At 43.4% G+C, this 22,083-nt stretch overlaps 2 protein-coding genes across 2 annotated transcripts in view; both read left to right on the top strand.

The window, feature by feature from the left end:
• Window positions 1–1,002: 1,002 nt before the first annotated feature.
• Window positions 1,003–10,424, top strand: LOC143695862 (HLA class II histocompatibility antigen, DM beta chain-like). The gene is made up of 8 exons (XM_077191067.1): window positions 1,003–1,149; window positions 2,481–2,768; window positions 6,091–6,225; window positions 6,649–7,089; window positions 7,870–7,977; window positions 8,981–9,013; window positions 9,682–9,714; window positions 9,803–10,424. Exons 1-8 carry the CDS (start codon window positions 1,101–1,103, stop codon window positions 9,811–9,813), a joined length of 1,098 nt encoding a protein of 365 aa, XP_077047182.1. The 5' UTR covers window positions 1,003–1,100; the 3' UTR covers window positions 9,814–10,424.
• Window positions 10,425–11,363: 939 nt separating this feature from the next.
• RPS5 (ribosomal protein S5) overlaps window positions 11,364–22,083 on the top strand; it is a 16,636-nt gene continuing 5,916 nt past the window's right edge. The window contains exons 1-3 of the mRNA XM_077191066.1: window positions 11,364–11,474; window positions 12,691–12,796; window positions 18,996–19,178. Coding sequence (XP_077047181.1) covers window positions 12,692–12,796; window positions 18,996–19,178 — 288 coding nt within the window. The 5' untranslated portion in view covers window positions 11,364–11,474; window position 12,691. The remainder of the gene's footprint in view (window positions 11,475–12,690; window positions 12,797–18,995; window positions 19,179–22,083) is intronic.

Below are 22,083 nucleotides of genomic sequence, written 5' to 3'. Positions count from 1 at the left end.
AGGTTTCCGGTCCTGATCCTGGTCCTGGTTTTAGTCCTGATCCTCGTCCTGATCCTGGTTCTGGTCCGGGTTTTAGTCCTGATCCTGATCCTAGTCCCAGTTCTGGTCCGGGTTTTAGTCCTGATCCTGATCGTGGTCCCCGTTCTGGTCCTGGTTTTAGTCCTGATCCTGGTGCCAATCCCAGCTCTGATCCTGATCCTGGTTCTGTCGTGGTTCTGGTCCGGGTTTTAGTTTTGATTTTGGTTCCAATCCCAGTTCTGATCCTGGTCCTGGTCCTGATCCAAGTTCCTGTCCAGGTTCTGATCCTGATCCAGGTCCTGGTTTTAGTCCTGCTCCTGGTCCCGGTTTTTATCGCATTCCCGGTCCGGGTTTTATCCCAGTCCTGGTCCTGGTCTCAGTCCCAGCTCCTGGGGTGGCTCCCAGTCCCTCCCAGTCCCTCCCAGTTTGTCCCAGTCCCTCCCAGTTCCCTCCCAGTTTGTCCCAGTCCCTCCCAATTCACTCCCAGTTTGTCCCAGTCCCTCCCAGTCCCTCCCAGTCCCTCCCAATTCACTCCCAGTGGTCCCAGTTCCCTCCCAGTCCCTCCCAGTCCCTCCCACTTTGTCCCAGTTCCCTCCCAGTCCCTCCCAGTCCCCCCCAATTCCCTCCCAATTCACTCCCAGTTCGTCCCAGTTCCCTCCCAGTTCCCTCCCAGTTGCCTCCCAGTTTGTCCCAATCCCTCCCAATCCATTCCCAGTCCCCCTCAGTCCCTCCCAGTCCCTCCCAGTTTGTCCCAGTTCCCTCCCAATCCCTCCCAGTTTGTCCCAGTTCCATCCCAGTCCCTCCCAATCCCTCCCAGTCCACCCCAGTCCCTCCCAGTTCCCTCCCAGTCCCTCCCAGTCCACCCCAGTTCGCTCCAAGTCCCTCTCGCGTCCTCTCCCAGCCCAGCCCTACCCGGCAACAAATGACGCGCGCCCTCCCCGCGCTCCCATTGGCTGCCCCAAAACGCCCCCAAATGTCCCCAAAAACACCTCCCAGTCCCTCCCAGTCCCTCCCAGTCCCTCCCAGTTGGTCCCAGTTGGTCTCGGTTGGTCCCAGTTCGTCCCAGTTCGTCCCAGTTCGCGATGCTGCCGCTGCCGCTGCTGCTGGCGGCGCTCGGCGCTCCCGGAGCGGGTGAGGAGCGCGGATTTGGGGGAAAAAGCGGAAAATTTGGGGAAATTTGGGAAAAAGGGAAGTTGGGAGTGAGGGGGGGTCAGGGGGGATCCGCCCTATAAAGTTCGGGGGGAGGGGCGCGGATTTTGGGGTGAAAAATTGGGATTTTGGGGAAGTTTGGGAGGGGCTGCGCCTTGTGGGAAGCGGATTTGGAGGGGGGAAAAAAGGGAAAAATTGGGGAAATTTGGGGAAATTTGAGGAAATTTGGAAAAAGGGGAAGTTAAAAATGAGGGGGGAGTCGGGGGGATCCGCCCTAAAAAATCTGGGCGGATTTTGGGGTGAAAAATTGGGAATTTGGGAAAGGTTTGAGGTGGGGGACTTCGCCCGGTGGGGTTTTGGCGGGAAAAAAATTGGGGAAAATTTGGGGAAATTTGGGAAAATTTGGGAAAAGGGGAAGTTGGGGATGAGGGGGGGTCGGGGGGGATCCGCGCTAAAAAATGGGGGGGGGGTGGGGGGCGGATTTTGGGGTGAAAAATCGGGAATTTGGAGAGTTTGGGGAGGGCAAAAAAAAATCCTAAAAAAACACCCCAGAAAATCACAAAAAATCCTCCAAAAATCCCAAAAGACAAAAAAAAAAAAAAAAAAAAAAAAAAAAAAACCGAAAAAAATCCCAGAAAAAATCTTAAAAATCCCCAAAAAATCTCAAAAATCCAAATAACTCCAAAAAATCTCAAAAAAACCTCCTGAAAAATCCCTCGAAAATTCCCAAAGACCACCAAAAAATCCAAAAAAATCCTTTAAAAATCCCCCCAAAATCACAAAAAATCACCCAAAACCCCTAAAAAAATCCAAAATAATCCTGAAAAAATCCCGAAAAAATCCCAGAAAAAATCCCATAAAATCCCAAAAAAATCCACAAAAAATCCCTGAAAAAATCCCATAAAATCCCCAAAAAATGCACAAAAATCCCAGAAAAAAAATTCCCATAAAATCCCAAAAAAAATCCACAAAAAATCCCTGAAAAAATCCCATAAAATCCCAAAAAAGTTCACCAAAAATCCCAGAAAAAAAATCCCATAAAATCCAAAAAAATCCACAAAAAAATCCCAGAAAAAAAATCCCCCAAAAAATCCACAAAGAATCCCAGAAAAAATCCCATAAAATCCACAAAAAATCTCTGAAAAAATCCCATAAAATCCACAAAAAATCCCATAAAACCTCAAAAAATCCCATAAAAAAATCCTAAAAAAACCCCCAAACCCCCCTCCAGGAACGCGCCGAAAAGCCACAAAAACTGCGCCAAAAATGTACAGAAACCGACCCCAAAATCCAATTTTTTTGGTCCCTTTTAGCCCCGTTTGTGCTGCAGGTGGCCTCGTGGTGCTCGCTGGCCACCAATGGCTCCTTGCTGGCCACCGAGGGCTCCCAGGAGGTGCTGGTGGCCCTGTCCAAGATGCCCCTGGTGTGCGGGGACCTTCGGGGACCCCGCGCTGGCCCCTGCCAGGAGGGGGGACCCTTGGGGGCACTCGGGGAGGCGCTGGCGCAGGTGCTGAACGGGGACAGCAGGTGGGGACAGCGGCTGCGCCAGCGCCGGCGGCTCTGCCAGGAGCTGCCCAGGAGGGTGTGGCCGCCGCTGAGAGGTGAGGGGACATCGGGGACATCGGGGACGTCGGGGGTGTTGGGGACATCGGGGACATCGGGGACATTGGGGATGTTGGGGGTGTTGGAGACATTGGGGACATTGAGGGGATTGAGGGGATTGGGGATGTTGGGGACATTGGGGACATTGGGGACATCGGGGACATTGGGGACATTGGAGACATCTGAGAACCTTGAGAACATTGGGGACACATTGGGGACATTGAGGACACTGAGGACATTGGGGGTGTTGGGGACATTGGGGACATGGGGGATTTTGGGGACATTGGGGATGTTGGGGACATTGGGGACATGGGGGGTTTTGGGGACATTGGGGACGTTGGGGACATTGGGGACATGGGGGGTTTTGGGGACATTGGGGACGTTGGGGGCGTTGGGGACATTGGGGCGTTGGAGACATCTGGGAATCTTGAGAACATTGGGGACATTTGGAGATATTGAGAACATTGAGGACATATTGGGGACATTGAGGACATTGGGGACATTGGGGACATTGAGGGTGTTGAGGACATTGGGGACATTGAGGGGATTGGGGATGTTGGGGACATCGGGGACGTTGGAGACATCTGAGAACCTTGAGAACATTGGGGACACATTGGGGACATTGAGGACACTGAGGACATTGGGGGTGTTGGGGACATGGGGGGTTTTGGGGACATTCGGGGTTTTGGGGACATTGGGGACGTTGGGGACCTTGGGGACATTAGGGGTGTTGGGGACATCTGAGAACCTTGAGAACATTGGGGCATTAAGGACATCGGGGACTTTTGGGGACATTTGGGACATTAAGGACAATGGGGATTTTTGGGGACATTTGGGAGATAATTTGGAGCCATTTTGGGACCATTTCAGGGCCAGTTTGGGACCATTTTGGGAACACTTTTGGGGACACATTTGAGACCATTTAGGGACACATTTGGGGCCATTTTGGGACCATTTTTTGCCATTTTGGGGCCATTTGGGGACACATTTGGGGACACATTTGAGGCCATCTTGGGACCAATTCTGGCCCATTTTGGGGTACATTGGCGGCCATTTTGAGAAGGACATTTGGTGACCCCCTCAGGACATTGGCGGCCATTTTGAGCCCATTTCCCACGATTTTGGGGCCCATTTGGGGCCACTGGCGGCCATTTTGGGGCCCATTGGCGGCCATTTTGATGACACTGGCGGCCATTTTGGGGCCCATTGGTGGCCATTTTGAAGAGGACATTTGGTGATCCCTCAGGACATGGGCGGCCATTTTGGGGCCTTTTTTCACCATTTTGGAGCCATTTTTCACCATTTTGAGCCCATTTTCCACCATTTTGGGGCACATTTGGGCCCACTGGCGGCCATTTTGGTCACATTGGCGGCCATTTTGGAGCCTGTTGGCGGCCATTTTGGAGCCCGTTGGCGGCCATTTTGAGGAGGACATTTGGTGACCCCTCAGGACATGGGTGGCCATTTTGGGGCTATTTTGAGCCCATTTTCCACCATTTTGGGGCCCATTTGGGGCCACTGGCGGCCATTTTGATGACACTGGTGGCCATTTTGATGACACTGGCAGCCATTTTGGGGCCCATTGGCGGCCATTTTGATGACACTGGCGGCCATTTTGGAGCCCACTGGCGGCCATTTTGATGACACTGGCGGCCATTTTGGGGCCCATTGGCGGCCATTTTGAGGAGGACATTTGGTGACCCCTCAAGACGTGGGCGGCCATTTTGAGCCTGTTTTTTGCCATTTGGGGCCATTTTGAGCCCATTTTCCACCATTTTGGGGCACATTTGGGGCCACTGGCGGCCATTTTGGGCCCACTGGCGGCCATTTTGGTGACGCAGGCGGCCATTTTGGTGAAACTGGCGGCCATTTTGATGACAGTGGCGGCCATTTTGGAACCCATTGGCGGCCATTTTGAGGAGGACATTTGGTGACCCCTCAGGACATTGGCGGCCATTTTGGAGCCATTTTGAGCCCATTTTCCACCATTTTGGAGCCCATTTGGGGCCACTGGCGGCCATTTTGATGACACTGGCGGCCATTTTGATGACACTGGCAGCCATTTTGGGGCCCATTGGCGGCCATTTTGGGGCACATTGGCGGCCATTTTGATGACACTGGCGGCCATTTTGGGGCACATTGGCGGCCATTTTGATGACACTGGCGGCCATTTTGGGGCACATTGGCGGCCATTTTGATGACACTGGCGGCCATTTTGGGGCCATTGGCGGCCATTTTGGGGCCCACTGGCGGCCATTTTGATGACACTGGTGGCCATTTTGGGGCCCACTGGCGGCCATTTTGAGGATGACACTGGCGGCCATTTTGTTTACACTGGCGGCCATTTTGGGGCCCACTGGCGGCCATTTTGATGACACTTGCCGCCATTTTGGATCCCACTGGCGGCCATTTTGGTGAAACTGGCGGCCATTTTGGTGAAACTGGCGGCCATTTTGGAGCCCATTGGCGGCCATTTTGGTGACAGTGGCGGCCATTTTGGAGCCCATTGGCGGCCATTTTGAGGAGGACATTTGGTGAACCCCTCAGGACATTGGCGGCCATTTTGAGACCATTTTCCACCATTTTGGGGCCAATTTGGTCCCACTGGCGGCCATTTTGGGGCCCACTGGCGGCCATTTTGGGACCCACTGGCGGCCATTTTGAGGAGGACATTTGGTGACCCCTCAGGACATTGGCGGCCATTTTGAGCCCGTTTTCCACCATTTTGTGGCACATTTGGGCCCACTGGCGGCCATTTTGAGGCACATTGGCAGCCATTTTGAGCCCATTTTTCACCATTTTGGGCCCATTTTGAGCCCATATTTCACCATTTTGAGGACACATTTGGGGACACATTTGTGGCCATTTTGGGGCCCATTTTGGGGCGCATTTGGGCCCACTGGTGGCCATTTTGGGGCCCACTGGCGGCCATTTTGATGATACTGGCAGCCATTTTGGATCCCATTGGCGGCCATTTTGATGACACTGGCGGCCATTTTGGAGCACATTGGCGGCCATTTTGAGGAGGACATTTGGTGACCCCCTCAGGACATTGGCGGCCATTTTGAGCCCGTTTTTCACCATTTTGGGGACACATTTGGGGACACTTTTGGGGACACATTTGTGGCCATTTTGGGGCCCATTTTGGGGCACATTGGCGGCCATTTTGGAACCCATTGGCGGCCATTTTGAGGAGGACATTTGGTGACCCCTCAGGACATTGGCGGCCATTTTGAGCCCATTTTTCACCATTTTGGGGCCATTTTGGTGACTCAAAGCCACCTCCACAATGTCCCTTAGTGTCCCCAAATGTCCCCCCAGCGCCGCCACAGCTGCAGATCGTCCCCGAGCGCTCGGGCCCCGCGCTGGCCCTGGTCTGTCACGCCTGGGGCTTCTCCCCCGCCGAGATCACCCTGAAGTGGCTCCGCAACGGGGACATCATTGGGGACACATTTTGAGGCACATTTGGAGCCATTTTGGGGCCATTTTGTGCAGATTTTGGTCCCATTTTGAGGCACATTGGCAGCCATTTTGAGATACTTTTGGAGACACTCTTGGGTCACATTTGGAGCCCTTTTGGACCCATTTTGGTGACACTGGTGGCCATTTTGGAGCCCATTGGCGGCCATTTTGAGGAGGACATTTGGTGACCTCCTCAGGACATTGGTGGCCATTTTTTCACCATTTTGGGGACAATTTTGGGGATACATTTGAGTCCATTTTGGGACACATTGGTGGCCATTTTGGGGCCCATTTTGGGGCACATTTGGGCCCACTGGCGGCCATTTTGATGACACTGGCGGCCATTTTGGAGCCCATTGGCGGCCATTTTGAGGAGGACATTTGGTGACCCCTCAGGACATTGGCGGCCATTTTGAGCCCATTTTTCACCATTTTGGAGCCATTTTGAGCCTGTTTTTCACCATTTTGGTGACACAAAGCCACCTCCACAATGTCCCTTAGTGTCCCCAAATGTCCCCCCAGCGCCGCCACAGCTGCAGATCGTCCCTGAGCGCTCAGGCCCCGCGCTGGCCCTGGTCTGTCACGCCTGGGGCTTCTCCCCCGCCGAGATCACCCTGAAGTGGCTCCGCAACGGGGACATCATTGGGGACAACGTTGGGGACATCGTCGGTGACGCCGTCGGGGACATCGTCGGTGACGCCGTCGGGGACGCTTTGGACCAAACCCAGGCGCTGCCGGTGGGGGACGGAACCTTCCGGGCGCAGGTGACGATCCAGGTGCCACCGGGGGCATCCGGGGACACTTTCGAGTGCCTGGCGCTGCACCCCAGCCTGGAGGAGCCCCTCAGGGTCACGTGGGGTGAGGACATTTTGGGGGCTTTTGGGGTAATTTTGGGTTATTTTCAGGTTTTAGGGGCTTTTGGGATTTTTAAAAAATTTTTTAGAATTTTTTGGGAATTTTTTGAGGGTTTATTTCGATTTTTTTTTTTAATTTTGGGTGCGTTTTTTACAATTTATTTTCAATTTTTTGAGGATTTTTGGGTTTGTCTTCTGGGATTATTTGGGATTTTCTTTAGTTTTGAGGTTTTGGGATTTTTGGGAATTTTTTTTAGGGTTTATTTGGATTTTATTTTCATTTTGGGTGCATTCTTTACAATTATTTGAGGATTTTTTGGTTTTGTTCTGGGTTTTTTTAGGTTTCTTTTTAATTTTGGGATTTTGGAGGTTTTGGGGATTTTTAGGGGAATTTTTTGGGAATTTTTATAGGGTTAATTTCAATTAAAAAAAATGTTGGTGAGTTTCTTTTAATTTTGGGTGGATTTTTTTAAATTTCTGGGTGGATTTCTTGGAATTTTCGGTTGGATTTCTTTGAATTTTGGGTGGATTTTTTTAATTATTGGGGGGAATTTATTAAAATTTATGAGGGTGATTTTTTTTTTAATTTTTAGTTTGGGTGGATTTCTTTAAACTTTGTGGGAATTAAACAAATTTTGGAGGTTTTTCCTTTAATCTTGGGTGGATTTTTTGAAGATTTTGGACGTATTTTTAAAATTTTTTAAAACTTTATGGGGAATTTTTTTTTTTTTTTTAATTTTTGGGGGTGAATTTTTAATTTTTTTAACAATTTTCGTCCCCGCAGCTCCAGGATTGTCCCCAAGGTTGTCCCTCATGGTGGCGCTGGCGGCGCTGGCGCTGCTCCTGGGGCTCCTCCTCTTCACCTTCGGCCTCTGCCGCTACCTCAGGACAGGTGACAGTGGGGGGACACCGAGCTGGCACTTTAATGTCACTTTAATGTCACTTTTATGTCACTTTTATGTCACTTTTTGTCACTTTAATGTCATTTTTTGTCACTTTTATGCTGTTTTTTGTTGCTTTTTTGTCCATTTTTGTCACTTTTCTGTCCCTGGTTTTTCACTTTTTGTCACTTTTATGTCACTTTAATGTCATTTTTATCACTCTTATCCTGGTTTTGGTCATTTTTTGGTCACTTTTTGTCACTTTTAGGTCATTTTTATCACTTTCATGCTGGTTTTGGTCATTTTTTCGTTAATTTTTGTCAATTTTTGTCACTTTTATGTCACTTTTATCTCTTTTATGCTGGTTTTGGTCTTTTTTTGTCACTTTTATGTCACTTTTATGTCACTTTTTGTCATTTTTATGCTGGTTTAGGTGTTTTTTTGTCAATTTTTCTCACTTTATTTCACTTTTTGTCACTTTTATCACTTTTATGCTGGTTTTGGTCATTTTTTGGTCAATTTTTGTCACTTTTTGTCACTTTTATACTGGTTTTGGTCCTTTTTTTGTCACTTTTATGTCACTTTTATGTCATTTTATGTCATTTTTATCTCTTTGATGCTGGTTTTGGTCTTTTTTTGTCAATTTTTGTCACTTTTTGTCACTTTTATGTCACTTTTATCTCTTTTATGCTGGTTTTGGTCTTTTTTGTCACTTTTATGTCACTTTATGTCACTTTTCTCACTTTTATGCTGGTTTTGGTCATTTTCTGACATTTTTTGTCAATTTTTATCACTTTTTGTCACTTTATGTCAATTTATCTCTTTTATGCTGGTTTTGGTCTTTTTTTTGGTCACTTTTATGTCACTTTTATCTCTTTGATGCTGGTTGTGGTCTTTTTTTGTCAATTTTTGCCACTTTTTGTCACTTTTAAGCTCATTTTTCTTGCATTTTGTTGCTTTTTGTCCACTTTTCTCTCATTTTAATCTCATTTTTACCCCATTTTTTCCCTGCAGGTTACACCCCCCTCTCTGGTGGCAGCCACACAGGTGAGAGACCCAATGGCATTTTTGGTCATTTTTGGTCATTTTTGGTCACTTTTTCTCCTTTTTTTCTCCTTTTCCCCTCTTTTTCTGTCCCTTCTTCATTTTTGTCCTTTTTTGTCACTTTTCCCACCTTTTTTCTCCCTTTTTCCTCATTTTTTTGTCCTTTTTTCCCCTTTTCCCATCCATTCTTCTTCATTTTTCGTTACTTTTGTCCCTTTTTTGTCACTTTCCCCCCTTTTTTCTCCCTTTTTCCTCATTTTTTGTCCTTTTTTCCCACTTTTCTCTCCATTCTTCTTCATTTTCGTTGCTTTTTCTCCCTTTTCTATCAATTTTTGTCACTTTTCTGTCATTTCCTGTCCCTTTTTGCAATTTTTTTGTCCATTTTCCTCTCCTTTCCCCCCTTTCTGGTCCCTTTTGTTGCTTTTTGTCCTTTTTTCTCCATTTTTTTCACTGTTTGTCCCTTTTTTATCATTTTGGTCACTTTTTTATCCATTTTTGTCCCTTTTTCTCACCTTTTTTCTCATTTTTCTCCCTTTTCCCCCCTTTCTGTTGCTTTTTTGCCCCTTTTTTCTCCTTTTTTCACTTTCCCTCCCTTTCTGCCACTTTTCTCTCCCTTTTTTGTCTATTTTTACCTCATTTTTTCCCATTTTTGCCCCATTTCTTCCCTGCAGGTTACGCCCCCCTCCCCGGTGACACCTACGCAGGTGAGGGACCCCCAAAATCACCTTTGGCACCTCCTTTGTCCCTTTTTTCCTCTTTTTTTCCCCATTCTTTGTCACTTTCCCTTCCCAGGGAGCATCTGAGGAACCTCCCAGGACGGTGATGGCGACGGGGGCCTGAAAATGCAGAAAATCACCCCAAAAATCCACCCCAAAATCCCCAAATATCCCCTTAAAAATCCCCCCCAAAATCCCATTTAAAACCCTAAAAAAAATCGCCAAAATTCCCCTTAAATCCCATTAAAAAAACCCAAAAAATCCCACAAAAATCCCTCCTAAAACCCCCCAAAATCCCCCAAATCTCGCCCAAAAATCCACCCCAAAATTCCATTAAAAATTAAAAAAAAAATCCCCAAAAAAACCCCTCAAAATCCCCCCCAAAAAATTCCCCAAAATCCCCTCAAAATCCCCAAAAAATCCCAATAAAAACCCCTCAAAATCCCCCCCAAAAAATTCCCCAAAATCCCCTCGAAATCCCCAAAAAATCCCAATAAAAAACCCCAAAATTCCCCCAAAATCCATCCCAAAAAATCCCCCTTAAATCCCATTAAAAACCCCAAAAAACTCCAAAAATCCCCCTTAAAATTCCCCCAAATCCCTCCCCAAATTCCCCTAAAATTCCCATTAAAACCCAAAAAATCTCCCCAGAAAACCCCAAAATTTCCAATTTTGAAAAATAAAAGTGATGAAAATTTTGGGGGTTTTGGGGTTTTTTTTTGGAATTTCTTTGGGATTTTTGGGGGGGCATTTTTGGGAATTTTTAGAGGGATTTTTTTGGGGTTTTGAGGGGGAAATTTGGGATTTTTTGGGGATTATTTTGAGATTTTTTGGGGGGGATTTTAAAAATTGTTTGGGGGAATTTTAGGGTGGATTTTTGGGAGGATATTTTGGGGACTTTTTTGGGGATTATTTTCTTATTTTGAGGGGGAATTTTGGGAGGATTTTGGGTTGATTTTTGGGGGTCTTTTGTTGATTTTCTGGAATTTTGGTGTGGATTTTTGGGGGGGGGGGGTTTAGAAAATTTGGGGAGGAATCCTGGAATATTTTCGGGGATTTTTAGCTGATTTTAGGGCATTTTTTGCTTTTTTTTTAATTTATTTTTTTAAATTTTTGGGTGGTTTTCTGGGCAGATTTTTGGGGGATTTGGGGGGGATTTTTTTGGCATTTTTGAGAGGAATTTTGGGAGATTTTGGGTGCGGAGGGGTCTGGGGGGGTCAATTTTGGGGTCCCCCAAAGTGACTCCACAAGGGGGGTGGTCCCGCCTAAATCTTCCTAGCAACTCCTGACGTCACACACCCCGAGAGCCATGATTGGTCAGCCCCCCTTGGCCTCGCATAATGAGTGTCCTCCCATTCCACGTCCACGCGTGAGCGGCCATTTCCCCCCGCGTGTCACCCTCAGACCTCTGTGTCCTCTCTTTGTCACCTTTTTGTCACCTCTTTGTCACTTCTGCTCGTGTTTTTACCCCTCTAAAGTGCCCATTTGCCCCCCACGCGTGTTTTTACCCCCTTAAAACCAACCCCGGCGGCCTCTGAGGCGAATGCCCGTAACAAACATGGCGGCCGCGTCCGTAACATCGCTAGAGCGCATGCGCAATATAGAGAGGTGGGCGGGAAGACGGAAGTAGTTTTCCGTACAGCAAAACTGCGCATGCGTCACCGGAAGTGAACCCCTGCCCGCTATATAAGGGGCCGGGAAGCCCCGTAGCGCTCTTTTTGCCGAGTCGGAGGAGAAGGAGCCGCCATGTGAGAGGGGGAGCGCGGGGAAAAACGGGAATTTTTCTGGGAAAAATGGGATTTGTGAGGGGAAAAATGGGATTTGTGAGGGGAAAATAGGGATGGGGAAGGTGGCGGGGTGGGAATTTGGGCGGTGAGAGCCGGAAAAAGGGGAAAAATGGAGATGGGAGCGGTGGGGGAGGGCAGCGGCCATGAGGGGAAGGGGGGGAGGGAAGCGGCGGTCTCGGTTTTTTAAATTTGGTTTTAAATTAAAAGATTGGGTTGGGATTATTGGGATTGGGGGGTTTAGGGAGGGAAAAGGAGGATTGGGAAAAGGTTGAGGGGAAAAAGGGGGAATAAGAATTGGAAATGAGGGGAAATAGTGGGGAAATGGGATTTAGGGGGGAGGAGGGAATCGGAAATAAAGGATCCAGAATGGGGAAAAATTGTTCAGAGAAGGAAAAAAAGGATTTAGAGTGGGAAAAATGGAAATAATATTAGGAAAAGAGAATCTTGAGAGGAAAAAAGGGATCCAGAGTGAGAAAAATTAAGATGTGGAGCTGGAAAAGGAGGTTCCCGATGGAAAACTGGGATCCCAACATTTCCCCACTTTTTCTTTTCCTTCCTTTTCCCCACTTTCTCCTCCCATTTTTTCCCTCACTTTTTCTCACTTTTTTCCCCATTTTCTGTATTTTTCCTCACTTTTCTTTCCTATTTTCCCCCATTTTCCCCACTTTTTCGCCTCTTTTCCCCCACTTTCCCCCACATTTTTCCCACTTTTCCCACACTTTTCCCCACATTTCCCTCCCCTTTTCCCCATATTTTTCCACTTTTCCCCCACTTTTCCCACACATTTCCCCCCATTTTTCCCACTTTTCCCCCATTTTTCCCACTTTCCCCCTACATTTTTCCCCTCTTTTCCCCCATTTTTTCCCACTTTTCCCCCATTTTTGCCACTCTACCCCCACATTCCCCCCCTTTTCCCCATCATTTTTCCCACTTTTTCCCCCTTCTTTTTTCCCCATTTTTCTGCATTTTTCCCCACTTTTCTTTCTCTTTTTTTCCCCATTTTCCCCCCATTTTTTTCCACTTTTCCCCCACATTTTTCCCCTCTTTTCACCCCCTTTATCCCCACTTTTTCCCCCATTTTTTCCCACTTCCCCCCCCCCCATTTTTTCCCCTTTCCCCCCCATTTCCCCTCCCTTTTCCCCACAATTTTTCCCATTTTTCCCGTTTTTTCCCCCAGAATGACGGACTGGGAGACGGCTCCAGCGGTGACGGAGACCCCGGACATCAAATTGTTCGGGAAATGGAGCACGGACGACGTCCAGATCAACGACATCTCCCTGCAGGTGGGGGATCCCAAAATTCCCAAAAAATTCCCCAAATTTGGGATTCAGGAGCACCAAAACCAAGCCCAACATTCCCCAAAAATTTTGGAATCACAGTAAAAGAAAAATTCCCAAAGAGCTCTTTCATTCCACTTTAAATCAATAAAAATATTTGAATTTTTATGGGTTTTTGACCCAATTTGAGCAAAAATTTTGGGATTTTTCAGGTTTTGACCCCAAAATTCCAGGAAATTTGGGATTCAGGAGCACCAAAACCAAGCCCAACATTCCCCAAAAATTTGGAATCACAGTCAAGGAAAAATTCCCCAAGAACTCCTTGACTCCACTTAAAATCAATGAAAAATATTTGAATTTTTATGGGATTTGAGCTAAAATTTTGGGATTTTTCAGGTTTTGACCCAAAAGTGACCCCAAAATTCCCAAAATTTTTGGAATTTGGGATTCAGGAGCACCAAAACCTAGCCCAAAATTCCCCAAAAATTTGTAATCACAGTCAAGGAAAAATTCCCCAAGAGCTTCTTGACTCCACTTTAATGCCATAGGAAATAATCGGGATTCTCACCCCAATTTGAGCAAAAATTTTGGGATTTTTGAGGGTTTTGACCCCAAAACTGACCCCAAAATTCCCCAAATTTGGGATTCAGGAGCACCAAAACCAAGCCCAACATTCCCAAAAAATTTTGGAATCACAGTAAAAGAAAAATTTCCAAAGAGCTCTTTCATTCCACTTTAAATCAATAAAAATATTTGAATTTTTATGGGATTTTGACCCAATTTGAGCGAAAATTTTGGGATTTTTCAGGGTTTTGACCCCAAAATTCCAGGAAATTTGGGATTCAGGAGCACCAAAACCAAGCCCAACATTCCCCAAAAATTTGGAATCACAGTCAAGGAAAAATTCACCAAGAGCTCCTTAAACCCACCTTAATGCGATCATAAATAATCAGAATTTTGACCCAATTTGAGAGAAAATGTTGGGATTTTTCAGGGTTTTGACCCCAAAATTCCAGGAAATTTGGGATTCAGGAGCACCAAAACCAAGCCCAAAATTCCCCCAAAAATTTGGAATCACAGTCAAGGAAAAATTCCCCAAGAACTCCTTAACTCCACGTAAAATCAATGAAAAATATTTGAATTTTTATGGGATTTAAGCCAGAAATTTGGGTTTTTTCAGGGTTTTGATCCCAAAACTTTGGAATTTTTGGAATTTTCAGGATTCCATCACAATGAAGGAAAAATTCCCCAAGAGCTCCTTGACTCCACTTTAAATCAATGAAAAATATTTGAATTTTTATGGGATTTTTTACCCAATTTGAGCGAAAATTTTTGGGTTTTTTTAGGGTTTTGACCCCAAAATTCCCAAATTTGGGATTCAGGAGCACCAAAACCAAGCCCAACATTCCCCAAAAAATTTGGAATCACAGTAAAAGAAAAATTTCCAAAGAGCTCTTTCATTCCACTTTAAATCAATAAAAATATTTGAATTTTATGGGTTTTTGACCCAATTTGAGCAAAAATTTTGGGATTTTTGAGGGTTTTGACCCCAAAACTGACCCCAAAATTCCTCAAATTTGGGATTCAGGAGCACCAAAACCAAGCCCAACATTCCCCAAAATTTGGAATCACAGTCAAGGAAAAATTCCCCAAGAACTCCTTGACTCCACTTGAACTCAATGAAAAATATTTGAATTTTTATGGGATTTAAGCCAGAAATTTGGGTTTTTTCAGGGTTTTGATCCCAAAACTTCGGAGTTTTTGGAATTTTCAGGATTCCATCACAATGAAGGAAAAATTCCCAAGAGCTCCTTGACTCCACTTAAAATCAATAAAAATATTTGAATTTTTATGGGATTTTGACCTAATTTGAGAGAAAATTTTGCGATTTTTTTTGGGTTTTGACCCCAAAACTGACCCCAAAATTCCCCAGATTTGGGATTCAGGAGCACCAAAACCAATCCCAAAATTCCCCAAAAATTTGGAATCACAGTCAAGGAAAAATTCACCAAGAGCTCCTTGACTCCACCTTAATGCAATGGGAAATAATCGGAATTTTCACCCAATTTGAGCGAAAATTTCTGGGATTTTTCAGGGTTTTGACCCCAAAATTCCAGGAAATTTGGGATTCAGGAGCACCAAAACCAAGCCCAAAATTCCCCCAAAATTTGGAATCACAGTCAAGGAAAAATTCCCCAAGAACTCCTTGACTCCACTTTAAATCAATGAAAAATATTTGAATTTTTATGGGATTTGAGCCAGAAATTTGGGATTTTTCAGGGTTTTGACCCCAAAACTGACCCCAACATTTTTGGGATTTGGGATTCAGGAGCACCAAAACCAATCCCAAATTCCCCAAAAATTTGGAATCACAGTCAAGGAAAAATTCACCAAGAGCTCCTTGACTCCACCTTAATGCCATGGGAAATAATGGGAATTTTGACCCAATTTGAGCAAAAATTTTGCGATTTTTTTGGGTTTTGACCCCAAAACTGACCCCAAAACTCCCCAAATTTGGGATTCAGGAGCACCAAAACCAAGCCCAAAATTCCCCCAAAATTTGGAATCACAGTCAAGGAAAAATTCACCAAAAGCTCCTTGACTCCAATTAAAATCAATGACAAATATTTCAATTTTTATGGGATTTTCACCCCAATTTGAGCCAGAAATTCGCAATTTTTTAGGCTTTTAACCCCAAAAGTGACCCCAAAACTCTGGAATTTTTGGGAATTCCAGGATTACATCACTGTGAAGGAAAAATTCCCCAGCAGCTCCTTAACTCCGCTTTAACTCAATGACAAAAATTCCAATTTTCATGGGATTTTTACCCAATTTGAGCTAAAATTTTGGGATTTTTGAGGCTTTTGACCCCAAAACTGACCCCAAAATTTGGAATTTTTGGTATTTCCAGGATTACATCGCTGTGAAGGAGAAATACGCCAAGATACCTGCCTCACTCCACATTAACTCAATGGCAAATATTTCAATTTTTATGGGATTTTTACCCAATTTGAGCCAGAAATTCGCAAATTTTTCAGGCTTTTAACCCCAAAACTGACCCCTAAAATTTCCCAAATTTTTGTGAATTCCAGGATTACATCGCAGTGAAGGAGAAATACGCCAAGTACCTGCCTCACTCCGCTTTAACTCAATGACAAAAATTCCAATTTTAATGGGATTTTTACGCAATTTGACCCAGAAATCCGGGATTTTTGAGGCTTTTGACCCCAAAACTCCCCAAATTTTGGGATTTTCAGGATTCCATGGCAGTAAAGGAAAAATTCCCCAAGAACTCCTTGACTCCGCTTTAGCTCAATGACAAAAATTCGAATTTTTGTGGGATTTTCACGCGATTTGAGCCAGAAATCCGGGATTTTTTTGGGTTTTGACCCCAAAACTGACTCTAAAATTCCCAATTTTTGTGAATTCCAGGATTACATCGCAGTGAAGGAGAAATACGCCAAGTACCTGCCTCACTCCACATTAACGCCATAGGAAATAATCGGAATTTTCACCCAATTTTAACGAAAATTTCAGGATTTTTGAGGCTTTTAACCCAAACCTGACCCTAAAATTCCCAAATTTTTGTGAATTCCAGATTACATCGCTGTGAAGGAGAAATACACAAAGAACTCCTTAACTCCGCTTTAACTCAATGACGAAAATTCCAATTTTCATGGGATTTTCACCCAATTTGAGCTAAAATTTCGTGATTTTTCAGGCTTTTAACCCCAAAACTGACCCCAAAATTCCCAAATTTTTGGAATTTCCAGGATTACATCGCTGTGAAGGAGAAATACGCCAAGTACCTCCCTCACTCCGCTTTAACTCAATGACAAAAATTTCAATTTTAATGGGATTTTTATGGGATTTGAGCTAAAATTTCGGGATTTTTTTGGGTTTTGACCCCAAAACTGACCCCAAAATTCCCCAAATTTGGGATTCAGGAGCACCAAAACCAATCTCAAAATTCCCCAAATTTTGGAATTTCCAGGATTACCTCACAATGAAGGAGAAGTTCCCCAAGAACTCCTTGACTCCACCTTAGCACCATAGGAAATAATGGGAATTTTGACCCAAATTGAGCAAAAATTTGGGGATTTTTTTGGGTTTTGACCCCAAAACTGACCCCAAAACTCTGGAATTTTTGGAATTTCCAGGATTCCATCACAGTAAAGGAAAAGTTCCCCAACAGCTCCTTCACTCCGCTTTAACTCAATGACAAAAATTCCAATTTTTATGGGATCTTTATGGGATTTTTACGCGATTTGAGCCAGAATTTCAGGATTTTTTGGGTTTTGACCCCAAAACTGACCCCAAATTTTGGTATTTGCAGGATTACATCGCGGTGAAGGAGAAATTCCCCAAGGGCTCCTTAACTCTGCCTTAATGCGATCAAAATAATCGGAATTTTGACCCAAATTGAGCCAGAAATTCACGATTTTTTGGGTTTTGACCCTAAAACTGACCCCAAATTTTCTGAAATTCCAATTTTTTTAGGGTTCTGTTACAGTGAAGGAGAAATTCACAAAGCTCCTTCACTCCGCTTTAACTCAATGAAACATATTGGAATTTTAATGGGATTTTCATGGAATTTGAGCTAAAATTTCGGGATTTTTTTGGCTTTTGACCCCAAAACTGACCCCAAAATTTGGAATTTTTGGTATTTCCAGGATTACATTGCTGTGAAGGAGAAATACGCCCAAGAGCTCCTTCAATTCGCTTTAACTCAATGAAAAACATTTCGATTTTTGTGGGATTTGAGCTAAAATTTGCAGTTTTTCAGGGTTTTGACCCCAAAAGTGACCTCAAAACTCCCCAAATTTTGGGATTTTCAGGATTCCATGGCAGTAAAGGAGAAATGCCCCCAGAGCTCCTTCACTCCGCATTAACTCAATGACAAAAATTCCAATTTTAATGGGATTTTTATGGGATTTGAGCCAGAAATCCGGGATTTTTCAGGGTTTTGACCCCAAAACTGACCCCAAAACTCTGGAATTTTTGGGATTTCCAGGATTACATCGCAGTGAAGGAGAAATACACCAAGTACTCCACATTAACACCATAGGAAATAATCGGAATTTTGACCCAATTTGCGCAAAAATTTGGGGATTTTTTTGGGTTTTGACCCCAAAAGTGACCCCAAATTTTCTGAAATTCCCAGTTTTTTTAGGTTACATCACAATGAAGGAGAAATTCCGCAAGAGCTCCTTCACTCCGCTTTAGCTCAATGACAAAAATTCCAATTTTACTGGGATTTTTATGGATTTGAGCCAGAAATCCGGGATTTTTTTGGGTTTTGACCCCAAAACTGACCCCAAAATTCCCAAATTTTGGAATTTCCAGGATTACATTGCGGTGAAGGAGAAATACGCCAAGTACCTCCCTCACTCCGCATTAATGCCATAGAAAATAATGGGAATTTTCACTGAATTTGAGCAAAAATTTTGGGATTTTTCAGGCTTTTGACCCCAAAAGTGACCCCAAAATTCCCAAATTTTGGAATTTCCAGGATTACATCTCAATGAAGGAGAAATTCCCCAAGAACTCCTTCACTCCACTTTAACTCAATGACAAAAATTCCAATTTGTATGGGATTTTTATGGGATTTTCACCTGATTTGAGCCAGAATTTCAGGATTTTTTTGGGTTTTGACCCCAAAATTCCCAAATTTTTGTGAATTCCAGGATTACATCTCAATGAAGCAGAAATACGCCAAGTACCTGCCTCACTCCACATTAACTCAATGACAAATATTTGAATTTTAATGGGATTTTCATGGAATTTGAGCTAAAATTTCGGGATTTTTTTGGGTTTTAACCCCAAAACTGACCGCAAAACTCTGGAATTTTTGGTATTTCCAGGATTACATTGCTGTGAAGGAGAAATACGCCCAAGAGCTCCTTCAATTCACTTTAACTCAATGAAAAACATTTCGATTTTTGTGGGATTTGAGCTAAAATTTTGCAGTTTTTCAGGGTTTTGACCCCAAAAGTGACCTCAAAACTCCCCAAATTTTGGGATTTTCAGGATTCCATGGCAGTAAAGGAGAAATTCCCCCAGAGCTCCTTGACTCCGCTTTAACTCAATGACAAAAATTCCAATTTTAATGGGATTTTCACCCAATTTGAGCTAAAATTTCGCAATTTTTTAGGCTTTTAACCCCAAAACTGACCCTAAAATTCCAAATTTTTGGTATTTCCAGGATTACATCGCAGTGAAGGAGAAATACGCCAAGTACCTGCCTCACTCCGCCGGCCGTTACGCCGCCAAGCGTTTCCGCAAGGCGCAGTGCCCGATCGTGGAGCGCCTGACCAACTCCATGATGATGCACGGCAGGAACAACGGCAAAAAAGCTGATGACTGTGAGGATTGTCAAACATGCCTTTGAAATCATCCACCTGCTCACTGGGGAGGTGAGGAAATTCAAAAAATGGGGAAAATGGGAAAAAAAAGAAAAAAATTCGGTGAAAAACGGTGAAAAAATGGGGATTTTAGGTGAAAAAATGGGATTTTTAGAGGGAAAAATGGAAGAAAAATGGGATTTTAAGGGGGAAAAATGTGGTTTTTTTAGGTGGACAAAAAATGGGAATTTTAGGGGGAAAAATGAGGAAAAAAATGGGGATTTTAGGGGGGAAAATGACATTTTTAGGTGAAAAAATGGGGATTTTAGGGGAGAAAAATGAAGGAAAAAGTCAGATTTTCTTAGGAGGAAATAAAGGGATTTTTAGGAAAAATGGGGATTTTAGAGGGAAAAAATGGGAATTTTAGGTGAAAAAATGAGATTTTTAGGGGGAAAAATGGAGTTTTTAGGGGTAAAAATGGGGGAAAAAGTCAGGTTTTTTTGGGAGAAAAGAAAAGGATTTTTAGGGAAAAATGAGGGAAAAATACGCAATTTCTGGGGAAAACATGAGGAAAAAATGGGAATTTTAGGGGGAAAAATGAGATTTTTAGGAGGAAAAATTGGATTTTTAGGAGGAAAAATTGGAGGGAAATGGGGAAAAAATAGGGGGAAAATCCCAGGGAAAATGGAGAAAAAATGGGGATTTTAGAAGGGAAATGGGAATTTTAGGGGGAGAAATGGAAGAAGAATGGGAAATTTAGGAGCAAAAATGGGAATTTTAGGGGGTAAAATCCTGGGGAAAATGGGAATTTTAGGAGGAAAAATTGGAGGGAAATGGGGAAAAAATCCCAGGAAAAATGGAGCAAAAATGGGAATTTTAGGGGGAAAAATGGAGGAAAAAGGAGATTTTTTTTTTGGGAGAAAAGAAAAGGGAGTTTTGGGGAAAAATGAGTAAAAAATGGGAATTTTAGGAGCAAAAATGACATTTTTAGGGGAAAAATGGAGCTTTTAGGGGGAAAAATGGGATTTTTAGGAGAAAAATGGAAGAAAAAATCAGAATTTTTTTAGGAGGAAATAAAGGGGTTTTTAGGGGAAAATGAGGCAAAAAATGGGAATTTTAGGAGGAAAAATGGGAATTTTAGGAGGAAAAATGGAGTTTTTAGGGGGAAAAATGGAAGAAGAAACCAGATTTTTTAGGACGAAATAAAGGGAGTTTTAGAGGGGAAAATGAGGAAAAAAATGGGAATTTTAGGGGGAAAAATGGCAATTTGAGGGGGAATAATGGGAAGAAGCTGATGACTGTGAGGATTGTCAAACACGCCTTTGAAATCATCCACCTGCTCACTGGGGAGGTAAAAAATCCAAAAAATTTGGGGATTTGGGCAAAAAATTCCGTGAAAAACGGTGAAAAAATGATGATTTTAGGTGAAAAAATGACGATTTTAGGGGAAAAAATGGTGAAAAAATGAGATTTTTTAGAGGGGAAAATGGGGTTTTTAGGGGGGAAAATGGGGTTTTTAGGGGGGAAAATGAGATTTTTTTTAGGAGGAGAAAAAATGGGAATTTTAGGAAAAAATGAGAATTTTAGGAGCAAAAATGGGAATTTTAGGGAAAAAGGAGGAAAAAATGGGAATTTTAGGAGCAAAAATGGGAATTTGAGGGGGAATAATGGGAAGAAGCTGATGAGGGTGAGGATTGTCAAACACGCCTTTGAAATCATCCACCTGCTCACTGGGGAGGTGAGGAAATTCAAAAATGATGAAAACAGCAAAAAACCCCGTGAAAAACGGTGAAAAAATGGGTTTTTAGGGGAAAAAATGGTGAAAAAAATAACGATTTTAGGTGACAAAATGACATTTTTAGGGGAAAAAATGGGGGGGAAAATGAGATTTTTAGGGGGAAAAATGGAAGAAAAATGGGATTTTTAGGGGAAAAATGGGGGGAAAAAGGAGATTTTTTTTGGGAGAAAAGAAAGGGATTTTTGGGGAAAAATCGGGGAAATGGGATTTTTAGGGGGAAAAATGGGGGGAAAATGTGATTTTTTTTAGGTGGGCAATAAATGGGAATTTTAGGGAAAAATGAGGAAAAAAATGGGAACTTTAGGGGGAAAAATGGGGTTTTCAGGAGAAAAAATGGGGATTTTAGGGGGAAAATCAGATTTTTTTTAGGAGGAAGTAAAGGGATTTTTAGGGGGGAAAATGAGGATTTTAGGAGCAAAAATGGAATTTTAGGGGGAATAATGGGAAGAAGCTGATGACTGTGAGGATTGTCAAACACGCCTTTGAAATCATCCACCTGCTCACTGGGGAGGTAAAAAAATCCAAAAAATGGGGAAAATGGGAAAAAATCCGGTGAAAAACGGTGAAAAAATGACGATTTTAGGGCGAAAAACGGTGAAAAAATGGTGAAAAAATGAAATTTTTAGGAGGAAAAATGGTGAAAAAATGAGATTTTTAGGAGGAAAAATGGGGGGAAAATGGGATTTTTAGGGGGAAAAATGGGATTTTTTTAGGTGGACAAAAAATGGGAATTTTAGGAAAAATGAGGAAAAAATGAGAATTTTAGGAGCAAAAATGGAATTTTAGGGGCAAAAATGGGGGAAAAATGGGATTTTTAGGTGGAAAATGGAAGAAAAAATCAGAATTTTTTTAGGAGGAAATAAAGGGGTTTTTAGGGGAAAATGAGGCAAAAAATGGGAATTTTAGGAGCAAAAATGGGAATTTTTAGGGGGAAAAATGGAGTTTTTAGGGGGAAAATGGAAGAAGAAACCAGATTTTTTGGGAGAAAAGAAAAGGGAGTTTTGGGGAAAAATGAAGGAAAAAAATGGGAATTTTAGTTGGAAAAATGGGGGGGAAATGAGATTTTTAGGGGGAAAAAATGAGATTTTTTTAGGAGGACAAAAAATGGGAATTTTAGGGAAAAAATGAGGAAAAAAATGGGAATTTTAGGA

This window comes from Agelaius phoeniceus, chromosome 27 (genome assembly GCF_051311805.1).
Source record: "Agelaius phoeniceus isolate bAgePho1 chromosome 27, bAgePho1.hap1, whole genome shotgun sequence".
In the NCBI taxonomy this organism is placed as follows: domain Eukaryota; kingdom Metazoa; phylum Chordata; class Aves; order Passeriformes; family Icteridae; genus Agelaius; species Agelaius phoeniceus.
Note: the sequence above shows the minus strand (reverse complement) of the source record. Positions and strands in the feature narration are given on the sequence as shown.

Excerpts from the sequence above, each read along its gene's own strand:
- LOC143695862 (XM_077191067.1), top strand. The coding sequence starts at position 1,101 with ATGCTGCCGCTGCCGCTGCTGCTGGCGGCGCTCGGCGCTCCCGGAGCG. Across the intron at positions 6,226-6,648 it reads CATCATTGGGGACACATTTT|CCCATTTTTCACCATTTTGG; the intron begins GAGGCACATTTG and ends GGCCATTTTGAG. Across the intron at positions 7,090-7,869 it reads GCCCCTCAGGGTCACGTGGG|CTCCAGGATTGTCCCCAAGG; the intron begins GTGAGGACATTT and ends TCGTCCCCGCAG.